Here is a 14,779-nt window from a genome sequence, read left to right as displayed (position 1 = left end):
ATATACTACTATCGCCATGGAGGTTTGATATTAGTATATTTGGTTATTAGTATGTATATTTATTCACTTTACTGATTATAATAATTGTATACGGATGTAAAATAAAAGGTCTATCAAATAGATGAAGTGGTATGGAATGGAGAACTGGTAAAGATGTAATGAATGGGCGAAACAATTTTTCTACGCATGCGCGTTGTACAATATTCTAAATATTAATTAAATATGGAATGTGAATGTAGATGTAGATGTAGATGGCTTAACCTAAAGTGGGCGAACGAAAGAGTTCGTTCGCCACACCACATATTGTAAATAATAATTATAGGTTTAGATAAATATTTAACGAAACAAATAAGCCTGAAAATTATATAATTAGGTACAATTTAAGGTCAGTTTTCAAAACTCTATTATAGATTGACATCGTTCGGAAGCGTCGTGACGCGATTTGTACTCGCACTTGTCCGGTTTTTTAAGCGGATTGGCAGACTTCACACACGCAGGGAATTAAGAAAATTCTCTGGTATGCAGGTTTCCTCACGATGTTTTTCCTTCACCTATTAAGGCACGTGATATTTAATTTCTTAAAATGCACACAACTGAAAAGTTGGAGGTGCATGCCCCGGGCTGGATTCGAACCCACACCCTCGGAATCGGAGGCAGAGGTCATATCCACTGAGCAATCACGGTCTACAAAAATATACGGGACAAAAAAAACGATTAAAAAAAAATATACGGGAGGATAATTGTTAAAAGAACATTGTTAATAACTTCTGGCTAAAGGATTAAGGAAACAAAGTACACCTACAGACAAGCAATGCGTCCGTGTGTTTTCACGAGAACACCAATTCCATTATGCAAACACGAGTGAAATGAACACGGGAATATGAAGTCGAAATTGATGAGGGAATTTACGTGCTAATAAAATTGATCCACATTTTCGCAAACTGTAAACCCTAATTTGATGGGTGTTGCAGTTTGTTTTAACGGTATTAACGTTTGTTACGACTTTTATCTCTCATTTATTTATATTTTAACCTTTAAACTATTTTTTTTATGATTGTTACCGCATAACTTCGTCATTTCTAAAGCAATTTTAAAAATTATTTTTTGTTTAAAAGAGTATACTTCCAGATTGGTCCCGTTTAGTTTTCATGAAAATCGGTCGGAAGTCGGTTTAATTTTTTTGTTAAAAAGTTTTTTTATACTTTTCTTTCTAAATTTATAACAATATTTTTGAAACATAAAATATAATACATTTTTTTTTCTTATTTGGCACAAAGGATAAGTTTTGTCATCCAGAAGGGTAACAACGCCAGTGAATTGGTTACCTAGCCTATGGGTAAACAATTAAATGGTGTGTATTTCTTATAATTATGTTACTTATTTAAAATTTTGATTTTATTATTCTTATGATTCTGTCTTGATTTAATTAATTTAAAAATTCTGTGCCCAAGCAACCGGTGGTTAGGATGGGTCAACAATTATATAGTGTGTATTTCTTATAATTATTTTATTTGTTTAAAATTTAGATTTTATTATTCTTTTGATTCCTAATCTTGATTTGACTAATTTAAAAATTCTTCCATTACGGGGCATTATTTTTTTTTATTCTTTACAAGTTAGCCCTTGACTACAATCTCACCTGATGGTAAGTGATGATGCAGTCTAAGATGGAAGCGGGCTTACTTGTTAGGAGGAGGATGAAAATCCACACCCCTTTCGGTTTCTACACGGCATCGTACCGGAACGCTAAATCGCTTGGCGGTACGTTTTTGCCGGTAGGGTGGTAACTAGCCACGGCCGAAGCCAAGTCCAGGTCTGGCTGGTTCCTACCAGCCAGACCTGGACTTGGCTTGACCTGGACAAATTAAGAAAATCTCAATCTGATCAGCCGGGGATCGAACCCAGGACCTCCGTCTTGTAAATCCACCGCGCATACCACTGCGCCACGGAGGCCGTCAAAATTTTAAGTGCCCAAGCAACCGGTGATTAGGATTCCAAAGTGAATCTCCTCACAATACCCGCACTGTGCACTTGTGCAGTCTCAGGAGTCACTGCATTCTGTACCTTTTATCCTACAGATAAGCGAAAGCTTTTTAAGATAGAAAGAAAGAAAGAAATATGCGTTCATTTCAAAACCATGCCACACATCACAATATCTCCAGTACACCAGGTCATCCAGGACAACACCCTGCGATGTGTGGCATAACCCAGAAAATAGATCAAGCCGATGGACGTCCACTGCAGGACAGGCCTTTTGTAGGGACTTCCAAACATTACGATCCTGAGCCACCTGAATCCAGCGAATCGCTGCGACTCACTTGGTGTCGCCAGTCGCTTATGAGGCCTTCTTATGAGGCCCATAGTTAGCGACCAAGTCTCAGTTAGGACTGGAGGAGGATTTTCCATTTTGTACAACTTGTACGTAGAGCCTACCTTAGTAAAATACCTTGTGCGCGCCACTTGTTACCGTACTTACGAGCATGGGCATATAAATTTTTATACTTCATAATATGGCTTGGTGTACTTGCATACCTACACGATTGGAGGCGTTTCATTAGAAGGTGCTTATTCACTATAATTAGAAGAAAACAACGTTTAAGATGGTAGGAAAAACAACCCTAATATTATTATTCATCATCTTACATACTTAATCTAATTTGTCCTTGAATAATAAATTCAGACGGTAGGTATACAAGGGAGTCTCTAAGCAAAGAGGATTAATAGATAATAATTTAGTCCATATTTTTGTTTGACGGTCCGAGGATCACAATGTGAAAATCCCGTTTATTTTCCTCAAAATAACTCTTTTGTGTTTACATCGAATAACACGACCCGACTTCCGAAGGCAATTATTTTATGCAAATGTGAATAAAATAAACGCGAAACACAGTCTCATTATAAATTAATTTACAAATTTTTATGCTTATTATGTAAATAATATTATATAATTTCATTTTGCTACTAAACTAGTACCAGAGCGGGCCAGAGAATAAGATATAGAATAGAACTTGAATACATTAAAATTTATAATAGTCACAAAAATCTGTAAAAAGCTCTTCGATTTTGTTAATTACGTAGGTACCTTATAGAAAAGCGACACTTTCTTGACAATAAGCCCTCATTCGCACGAGAGTTTTTTAGACGGACGTTAAAAAAAGCTTTCAAATACAACAAATGTACATACGAGTATGTTCACACGACAGCGTTTTTGGAAACGCAACGCTTTTTTTCGACCAGTGTTGCATTTTTAATTATGGGCGTTGGAAATAGACCTTAATTTAACTTTATACTATATAAATTGAACGCTTTTTTAAAATCCGTTAAAAAAACTCTAGTGCGAATGAGGGCTTAAGATTGCTGTCACCGCAGAAATGTCTCAAAAGTCTGGGAACATCCAGACCATCTGCAAGAGTAAAAACTGATGTTCCAGACGTCACATTACATATTTATTTATGCCAATTTTATGAATCAAAGGAGCAAACTTACACTAAACGAGAAACGTATCTACTTGTGTTTGCATGAAACTAGCAACTCGTCTCGACACCGAAGGCCAATTTCATTATGTAAACACGAAACGAAATGAGAGCCGAGCATAAGGTTGAAGTTGATGAACGAATTTACATGCTAATAAAATTCGTCTGGTGTCAGTTAATTGCATAAAATTGCAACAGAAGGAGCGCGGGTCTTGCACGACTAACGTAATTAAACTTTGCCACACTTGCTGTGGATTTTTAAACTTTCGCTGGACGTGTAAATTCGAATTCTTTGTAGCTCTTTTTTTAATACTTTTTCTACTACTTTTAATCAGGAGACGTAGATTTTTTAAGACTAATATGGCGTATGGTGTAAAGAACTAACTACGGCGCTTCATTAATAGCAATATTATTTGAGTATATATGATGGTCTAAGCTCAACAAGCTAAGAATACAGAGTCTAAGATACCAAGTAAGATGGACCTTCACCCATCTGCTTAGCACAAATTATTTTTAATAGAAAGAAATTAAACTTGATTAACACCTACCAAACTAATAAAAAAATAGGATCGCTTAATAAATATGGTCTCATTTCGCAAGGACATACAAAGAAATCATCCTAAAGTTTTTATCAGATAGCATTTGTACGGTGACAGTCTTTTTTTTTATACTTTACAAGTTAGCCCTTGACTACAATCTCACCTGATGGTAAGTGATGATGCAGTCTAAGATGGAAGTGGGCTAACTTGTTAAGAGGAGGATGAAAATCCACACCCCTTTTCGGTTTCTACACGACAGCGTACCGGAACGCTAAATCGCTTGGCGGTACGACTTTGTCGGTAGGGTGGTAACTAGCCACAGCCGAAGCCTCCCACCAGCCAGACCTGGACCAATTAAGAAAATCTCAATCTGCCCAGCCGGGGATCGAACCCAGGACCTCCGTTTTGTAAATCTACCGCGCATACTACTGCGCCACGGAGGCCGTCTAAAAAAGTCGCAAGTATAACGTTCATAATACGTACTATTATCGTGAATCGCGGCAAATTTTCGAAAGTGAGACGAACTGTCACCCGCAATATCCTACATGAAACGAACTGTACAAAGTGCCGCTTTGTGTCCATCAACTTGAGACATTATCCTCATCTACATCTAACTTCGCCAAATACCCTTCGCAGAAATGCTTTATAAGAAAGAGCACGCATCGGTGGTTTGTATGTTTAATTTATAAACTTATTTTTTACAACGCTAAAAAAATACAGGAAAAATTTGAAAATTTATTAAAGAGAACATATCCGTCTCTCCGTTACGAGGATTAAAAGCCAATGCAACCGGTTAGAAAGACTCCAAAGTGAGGAACCTCTTTAGAAAATTATGGCAGAAATAAGCATGGCGCTAGGCACGAATAAAAATTCTATTCCAAAAAACTCTACCTAATGAAAAAATTAAACAATTTTCATTCGTTTGACATAACCTGGCAACACCTTATCCCAAAGTTTATGCGTAAATCATTTGTAAGTTACGCCTGAACGCATACGTAATTCCGTAATAAACTTTGAAGTGTTTCAGAGAAAATTTCGTTCCTTGCCTGTTAATTTACGTGCATAACTTAATATTTCAAATTATTGTATGTGAAACTTTGAACATTTTAGCGTAAGATAATATTTTACACTGCCTGCTAATATGTGCGCCTTCTTCAAAATTCCATTTATAAATGTCCGCTAGTAATATTGCTATGTTTATGGCTCACCGCGCCATAAACCGCCGCGCACACACTCTAATATATTGAAATAGCCGTGATAGCACAGTAGATATGACCTCTGCCTCCGATTCCAGGGGGTGCGCGATTTAGCGTTCCTTTGCATTATCACTTACCTTTAAGTGAGATTGCAGTCAAGGGCAAACTTGTAAAGAATCATCATTATGAACCCATATCCGGCTCACTGCTGAGGTCGAGTCTCCTCTCAGAATGAGAGGGATTAGGCCAATAGTCCACCACGCTGGCCCAATGTGGATTGGCAGACTTCACACACGCAGAGAATGAAGAAAATTCTCTGGTATGCAGGTTTCCTCACAATGTTTTTTAGGAAATTAAATAACACGTTTGAGACACGTGATATTTAATTTCTTGAAATGCACACAACTGAAAAGTTGGAGGTGCATGCTTCGAACCGGATTCGAACCCACACCCTCCGGAATTGGAGGCAGAGGTCATATCCATTGGGCTATCACGGCTCTCTATATACCTGCATTACCAACGCAAAAATATAAAATGACTGTTCATACTTTCGAATTTTTATTTAAATGACCATCCGATAGCAACGTATGTTATGCCAACAAATAGAAATAAACCATATTTCATATAAATGGTTTTCCGCAACTCGAAACGCAATTTATTTACGATGTGTGAATTCCGCGGAAACTATCAACGTATCCACATTTCCCTATTTTCGTGAACATCATGTTACGAGCCGTATGATTATCCATTATCCAAAAATTGCCTATAATTCTCGGTCCATTAGATTCAAATCCCTATTTAATCATGCCCATGATGATTTTTTAATTTATTTAATAAATGATGGTAATAGTTACTGGATATGTGCTGTGTTATCTGATATTTTTAGTGAAGTGTATTTTAAGAAGTTAAATATCACGTGTCACCAACGGTGAAAGAAAAACATCGTGAGGAGTTCTTAACTCTATACGAGTGTGAAGTCTGCCAATCCGCATTTAGTGGACTAAGGCCTAACCCCTCTCATTTATGAGAGGATATTCGTGCTCAACAGTGAACTGAATATGGGTTGTAAATAATAAATAATAAAATAATAATTACTGGAAACAGATGATGCCTAGTTAGCTCTACTGATGAGTTTCATAAACATACTCTTACCCTAGCAAACACGTACTGTCGTGGGCGTTCCTTCGTCCGCGTAGGGAATTCGTACCCTTCGATTTTTTTCACTTTCATACAAAGTTTGCCCACCTATTTCTCCCTATCCCCCTCAAATACGAAATTCTCTACAAATTTAGTTAAAAAAAAATTGTTATACGGTGAACCGATTTCGAGATAGAGGACGGAGAGCGCGCGGTTACAGCATCTCTTCAACCAATGCAATACATTTATTTTTATTAAAAGTAAAAAAACTGAATAAAAGGTACAAAAACTACAATTTATAATTTTAATCATCTTCTTTCTCTTCACCGTCGTCTTCTGGCTGCTGGTGAATTTCAAACTGGTCTTCATTATCCTCTCCAATGACAATTGTTTCAAGTTCTTCCATGATTTCGAGATTTCAAGGATCAACTGCAACCACAACCACAACCGCAGAAAATTGTATTTAGCAAATCTTCTATAGCAGGTAGCGAAATTGCCATGACAGGCTCCAGATCGTTCGCATTGCCCAACCCCAAAGCTGGGGTTCCAAATCATGCCCTAACCAAGTTCGTTACAAAAAAAACGCAAATAACCGATTTTTGTGACCTTTGACCTTGGTTACGTACAACCTACCATTTGTTGGTTTTGAGATACCTTTTAGGGTGTCAATATACAATGTATACAGACTTACAGCTGGGTAAAACCCAGGACCTCCATCTTGTAAATCTACCGCGCATATCACTGCAACACGGAAGCCGTAACAATACATGCTACTTGAGGTACGGGGTGAACCCCTGTGCATACCATCAACCCAAACCCGGGCTAACAATATAATTACCGTAAGAAAGAAAAGCTCGTCAGGTCTCGAACCCAAGATCTTGTGATCGAAAGTCACAGCTAACCACTGGACTACCGAAGCACCTACATTATTATACACATTCATTGAAATATGAAAATTTCCATAAGTTGTATCAGGTGCTCCGTCGATGCAACTAAAACAAAATCCAACGGTTCCGCAAACAATACGAACGGCCATGTTTATTGAGTACATCGTACTGAACCCAACTATCACGTTTGTGTAAATACCGTTTGTTTACGATGCAATACTATTTACAAACATACGATATTGCAATCGAAAATATGATATCAATTCTGTATTCTGTTTTGTTGCTTGGAGATATTTGGATCAGTCTCTTATAGTAAGAGAGCCCGGGAAAACTAAATTTGCAGTTACTAAAGCATCATGGGTACCGATTAGATTTCGTAGATTAGATGATAGGAAATATAAATGGGTAAATGCTTTTTACGGTTTCGGCGATGGGAAAAAAAACTGCAGACTTTACAGGCAAATTTTGATTATTTTTGAAATTTTAGCGATTATTTTTGATTTTTTTCCTTCAAAATAAGTTAATAATTAACGGCGCTTGTGGCTCAGCTACTGAATTAAAAGGGTTTTATTTTATAACTTTGGAACCCTCTTTAGAAACTTGGATTTTCAAGAGGGCATTGCCATTGTGCAGTATGAATTAAAAATCGCTAAATGAGAGAGTCAGCAATAGATATTGATTAAAGTAATACAACAATACTATTTTTAACATAACTTTTATTTAATATTACTCTAAACCAAATTTACTTACTCTAAATTACATTAATGGCTCTAAATCTAAATAAATATTACTATACAAATTCATACTGTTTTAAAACTTATTTAAACAAACATTTATATTTAGTTCATTATTATCAAGTATGTAATTATATTTATTTGTATATTCACATGTTTAGGCACCTGTCACTGGCGACTAGATAGTTCCAAGCTAGCCCAAGTTCCACAATTTAAGTTCAATTGTGGACCAGCAAAATATCATCATTATAAAAGAAGGGCACCATTCTGATACTAAAACTATGCTCAAGTTGCAAGCGTCATCCTTACGAAGTAATAACATTCATCCCCAAATATTCTAAATAATTTAATATTATATTTACACACCACTCTGACGTCACTATATGAAATTATAATATATTACATAAATAGTAATTGGAATGTTAAAATACCCTACCGATAAATTTTATCGTCGTGTGGCGGAATACTTATAAAATATGGAGCTGGCGGTGGCGGCGCAGCTAAATAGCGCACAGACCCTGGACCTGACTGTATTTTGTGTGGCAAAGTTGCTGTAGACAATGAAGGAGGTGGTAACGTGCCCCCATAACCTGGCCAAGCTGCACCCCACAAGGGAGCACCGCCCGCTCCTGGACTATTAGCCAGTGGACCACCTCGATATGACGTCGTAGTCATTCGAAGACGAACTATACATATTGCGACAATCAAAATAGCAATGAACGCTACAACTCCTCCTACAATGCCAATGATCAAATTATCATCATTCGAACTGGTAGCGACGCCGATAACTGGTGCTCCTTTTGGCTCTCCTTGAGGTTTCGGCCTTTCATGTGATGGAGCTACTGACCAAATAATATCAGGCTCTGCAGAAGTACGGTGTACAAGTCGCGGTGGAGCGGTGGTTGAAATGCTACTTGAAGAAGATGTAGCAGTCGTTCTACGCCTAGTATCACAAGATAACTCGTCGTCCCCTATTTCAATGAGTAAAAATCCCGATAAATGCTCTGGAGAACTACATCTGACTTCATCAATTCCAACTGTAGGGATCCATCTTCTTAAAGCTCTTGTATTGCAATCACAACGTATTGGATTAGTGTCTAATCCAAACATTGATAAATCTGCTCGTCGATCATCAAGTGCAACCAATAGTTGAGGTTGCAATGTAGTTAATTGACTTCCACCTACATCAATGGTTATCCTAGATGATCTTGGTAAGGGAAATAATAATGCTGGTGGCAGATTTGTGACAGATGTGTTACGTAATCGAACGATAATACTAGGGGCTTTCAAACCAGCAAGAACACCTGAAGAGACAGTTTTTAATCGATTTCCTCTTAAACCTAATTCTTCTAAACGTGGATGCAATATGGAATGCAATTGATCTGGTCCAATGTTAGTATCTTTTACCTCCACGTCTAACTTTTCTAGTGCCAACAAATATTGTAAGGCACCCTGAACATCAAAGTATCCCAATCTAGGATATCCATACGCGCGGAATTCAACTAGATTTGATAATGTTCTAAAAGCATTCTTTTCAATTTTGGTACATTTCTCTAAATTTCTCATGTCTAGTATTCGAAGAGATGTGAGACTTTCGAAATTGCCATCAAGTACCATTATAATAGGATTATCAGAAATATTAAGTGTCAGTAGATTTTTTAATTTAGGCCAAGAAATTGCTAATGAATTGGAAACATCCCCGAATTGATTATTTGAAAGATCTAATGATTCTAGCAATGTAGTTCTAGTAAATGATTTTTCAGTAAGTTTCGTGATGTTGTTAAAAGATAGATTTAGTTTATGTAAAAATGGAGTTTCTAACTGTCCTACTGATTTCATTCCAGTGCCAGCCAAATTCAAATCTCTTACAGTTTTAGGCTCAGTTAGTACATTATTTATAGTCTTTTCCGATAATGGGTTAAATGAAAGGTCTAACTTTTTTATATTAACCATTACGCTATCTTCTGCTGGTATATCCACAATATCATTGTACGATAAATCTACTGATGATACGAAAAAGTATTGTTTTTGTAAAGCTTTTAGTGGAGCTTGTTCAAACAAATTATGGCTAAGTAGTATTGACTCAAGCATATGCAATCTAGATCTATCGAAAATGTTATCAGGAAGTTCAGTTAAAGCATTTCCTTTCAGATTAAGAAGCTCTAATCTAATAAGACCCTCAAAGAGTCTATCTCCTAATCGATCGATTTTATTATATGATAAGTCTAAATGTTGAATCTGAGAAGAATTGTGGAAAGCCATTTCACTAACCGTTTCGAGTTCATTTCTTGCTAGTAAAATTGATCGTAGTTTGGGTAAGCGTGCAAAATCTAACTCATCGACATTCTTTAATACATTTCCCGATAAATCAATGAGCTCTAAATATTGTAGAGTACTAATGAGTTCTGACGGGAAAAAGTTGAATTTATTGTTGGTTAGAATGATTTCTCTCAACCTTGGATGAATTTTGAACGAAGATGGGAACAAATAACTTAATTGATTGTCGGAAACGTCTATAACTTCTAAACTAGTTCCCGTATTGAAAAACTCTCCCTTAAACGCGTTTAACTGATTTCCTTTTAATGATAAATACTGAATAGCCATAACATTGACAAATGCAGGGGTTCTTATAGTAACTATGTTGTTATAAGATAAATCAAGATGAGTCAAATTTTTCAGATTTTTAAAAGTACCTTCAGATATCTCTTGCAAACTGTTATGGGAAAGATAAATTTGTTCCAAATTATGAGTTTTTGAAAATAGATTGACAGGAAGTGCTTTTAAACCTACATGACTTATATCGACTGTTAACAATGCATCGTTATAGTTGAATACATTTTGAGGAAGAACATTAATATGTAAATTGTGGCTCATATTCAAATGTGTTAAGCTTGGAATAGATTGAAAAGCGTTTACCGGAATTTCTGATATTTGATTACCAGATATATCTAAATACCAAAGGCTTACAAATTTTAGTTGTTCTCCAGTGAACCCTAATATTCTATTTTGGTTCAGGGATAGAAATTCAAGAGTGGTCTCTAATCCACTAAATACTTCTGCCGATATTGAGTTCAAGAGATTGCCCGACAAATCCAAATGTCGTAAGTTTTTAAAATGATCAAAAGCGGCAGCCGGTAGTTCTCTTATAACATTTCTGGACAATACCAAAGAATTGATTCTATCAGAAACAGATCTTAATATGTCACTTGATAAAGCCGTTACTCTATTGAAGCCCAAATGAATAGATGTAAGACTTGGCAATCGTGATAGTGCAGTGGCAGGAATAAGTAGAATATTGTTATCTCTCAACAACAGAGTTTGAAGACTTGTCAAACCATCGAAGGCGTCATCCTCCACCTAAAAAAGACAAAATATTACTATAATATATTAAAATTAAAATATAATAGGTATATCAAAATATTATTATTTATTAAAAAAAAATAATTAAAAGATTTCGATAGCTTTCCGGTACGATGCCGTGTAGAAACCGAAAGGAGTGAGGATTTTCATCCTCCTCCTATCAAGTTAGCCCGCTTCCATCTTAGACTGCATCATCACTTACCATATAGGTGAGATTGTAGTCAAGGGCTAACTTGTAAAGAATTAAAAAAAAGTCCGCTGAAGGAAAGTTTTTTTTAATATTGACTGAATACTCACAGTTCTTAAAGAATTAACACCAATATCCAAATATCTTAAGTCCGTTAACCCAACGAAAGTACCAGGCGATAACTTTACAAGATTATTTCTACTCAAATCCAATACTTCTAGAGAACTCAAGGAATTCAGATGACTGGGGTCCATGGTCTGAAACAGAAAATACATATTTTACATAAAAGTAATGGATAATACACACACAAAAGAGTATATTTAACCACATTTTGTATGCAAACATTAATTATAACGACCTTTGTTATTCACAATAGTATCGTGTGACCTGATATTTGATACCTGTATTAAATCGTGATTAATAGTGATGTACGATTTAAATCTAATCTATATTATGGTTTATACTCAATTATAATTAACTAGCGGACGCCCGCGACTTCGTCCGCGTAAAAATTGATGTAAACTTCTCTACCTCTACCTTACCCTGCTCGTAAACCTACCCAACCCTACCGTACCCTACCCTACCCCTACCTTACTCCTACCCTACCGCTAACGCTAACCCTTCCCTCCCCCCACCTTACCCTACCCTAACCCTACCCGTAACCTATCCATACCCTATCCTACCCTACCCCTAATCTACCCCTACCCTACCCCTACCTTACTCCTACCCTACCGCTAACCCTAACCCTTCCCTACCCCTACCTTATCCCTACCCTAACCCTACCCTACCCGTACCCTACCCCTACCCTACCCCTATCCTACTCCTCCCCTACCCTATACGTTCCATATCCTTCCCCTACCTCTACCTTGCCCTTACCCTACACTACCCCTACCTTATCCGTACCCTACCCTACCCTACCCTACACTTTCCCTAAATTACCCCTACCCTACCTCTATCCTACCTCTTCCCTACCTCTATACTATCCCTACCCTCAGCAAAATTGGTCCAGCCTTTTGTGCGTGATGCAATGACCAAAAGACTATAATTTCCCAAGCGACTTCTATGCTAATACTATAAAGAGGTATAGTTTGTGTGGTTGTCGGGGGTAATCTCTGGATCTACTGGACCGATTTGGAAAATTCTTTTACCAATAGAAAGCTACATTATTTGCGAGTGTCATAGGCTATGTTTGGTCCTCATATTCATACGGGAACGGGAACCACGTAATTGAAACCGCGGGGCGTCATATAGCGGCATTTCTGCGACTTTCAGAAATTTTGTATTATCTCCGAAACTATATAACTAATTAACATACTGTAAAGGGCAAATCTTATCTCTATAATATCCTTGTGATTATTAAATCATTTATTTTGATAAGGATTTAAGTTTAGTTGTGTAAATAATGACGTAAACCTTAGTTTAAAATTTAAATAATTTATTAAAGTACTAAAGGTACTATATCTGCTAAAATATAAAAGATAGATATATGGTGTCGCGGACTTTTTTGTAGAACTTTTAAAGGTTCAAAAAGCCTCCATACATTTATTTCAGTTATACGCAATGGTTGAGGCAGCGCATGCGAATAAGTAAGTTTTTCGGTCTGACCTGTAAGAGAAAACCCGCGATATCTCAGTAGTTATATATGATAGAAATATAAAATAGCCTATAGCACTCCCCGATAACGAAGCATTCTACTGGTGAAAGAATTTTTAAAATCGGACCAGTAGTTCCGAAGATTACCCCATTTCAAAAAATTGTTACAAACTTACAAACTTACAAACTTTACCTCTTTATAATATTAGTATAGATTATTTATAACCCAGAAATACTGGATCACTGCTAATTACAGTTACTACATAATATCATTAACATCATTAAATACGAGAGTAACCCATTACGTTGCTTTAATACGACTAAGCAGGCTTTGAGCTCTGATTTTTTTACTTCGTTTTTTTAATCATTACTAGAATTTATAAGGCGAGGCCGAATTAAAATGTTAGAAGTTAAAGGATAAGGAATACTCAAAGCAAACAAACTGGTATGAAAAGATAAATTGAGCGGAAAAGAATGATGCAAGGGATATAACATTATGCAAGGATCGTAACAAATTTGAGAAAGTGGTCTCGAACGAATTTTGTTTAATTGTATATGTATGTATTGTCATCTGCTGGCAGAAGCACATAAAACTTTCCAACTTTAGACTTAAAAATATTTGAAGATAGAAACTTAATTAGTGTTTTATTTTTTTTTTGCATTATCTAGGACTTGAACCTGGGAATACACAAACCGATCTGGTAGTTCTAGAAAAAATAAATTACTTACATTTTATTGCATCTAATAAATAAAAAGCTTTTGTAAAATGTTTCAACTTACAGAAATCATGTTACTTGATAGATTCAAATGTTTCAAACTGTTGAAGGACTTCAGAGCAACCGTTGGAAAGTCAGCTATGAAGTTCTCGGAGAGATCCAATCTTTCCAAGGTTTCAATACCTTGAAATACATCGCTATTAATCTTGGAGAGTCTGTTCCGACCTAGATCAAGGCTTTGTATTGCGCTCAGACTAATGAATGCACCGCCTTCGATTGTTGAAATCATGTTTCCGTGAAAATCTATCTCTTCCAATGTCTTCTGTGATACGAACGTAGCTTGCCTTATTGTATCTGAAATGAAAGAAAGCAATTCATACCAAAGTTGCTAAAGTATTTTAAAAGTACCTAATCAACATATCTATCCATAGGTGCATGTATGAGTATTTCTATAAAGTTGCATTATTTGAAATATAAGAAATTACCAAAATTCATCAACACCATTATCAACCCATATTCGGCTCACTGCTGAGTCTCCTCTCAGAATGAGACGGATTAGGCCAATTGTCCACCACGCTGGCCCAATGCGAATTACCAGACTTCACGCAATGACTTCACGCAGTGAATTAAGAAAATTCTCTGGTATGCAGGTTTCCTCACGAAGTTTTCCTTCACCGTTTGAGACACGTGATATTTAATTTCTTAAAATGCACACAACTGAAAAGTGTAAGCCCCGGACCGGATTCGAACCCGCACCCTCCAGAAACGGAGGCAGAGGTCATATCACGGCTCTAACCAACCTATTTATCTACCAAAATCATAAATTTGTTAATAATTAATTATTTATTATTGTTATATCTAAAATATAAGCAAAAGCTTAGAAACAGAAAGTACTGCAGAGAAATTCTAATGTTCGCTATAAAAAAAAAGTACAATAACACTTATAAACAACTAACG

At 36.4% G+C, this 14,779-nt stretch overlaps 1 protein-coding gene across 1 annotated transcript in view; it reads right to left on the bottom strand.

The window, feature by feature from the left end:
* Nucleotides 1-7,930: 7,930 nt before the first annotated feature.
* The window catches only part of LOC112049610 (protein artichoke), a 53,396-nt gene continuing 46,547 nt past the window's right edge, over nucleotides 7,931-14,779 (bottom strand). The window contains exons 5-7 of the mRNA XM_024087567.2: nucleotides 13,887-14,176; nucleotides 11,624-11,770; nucleotides 7,931-11,323 (exon numbers count right to left, since the gene is read on the bottom strand). Coding sequence (XP_023943335.1) covers nucleotides 8,399-11,323; nucleotides 11,624-11,770; nucleotides 13,887-14,176 — 3,362 coding nt within the window. The 3' untranslated portion in view covers nucleotides 7,931-8,398. The remainder of the gene's footprint in view (nucleotides 11,324-11,623; nucleotides 11,771-13,886; nucleotides 14,177-14,779) is intronic.

The sequence above is a fragment of the Bicyclus anynana genome, chromosome 10 (assembly GCF_947172395.1).
Source record: "Bicyclus anynana chromosome 10, ilBicAnyn1.1, whole genome shotgun sequence".
Lineage (NCBI taxonomy): Eukaryota > Metazoa > Arthropoda > Insecta > Lepidoptera > Nymphalidae > Bicyclus > Bicyclus anynana.
This window is presented reverse-complemented; position numbering and strand designations above follow the sequence as displayed.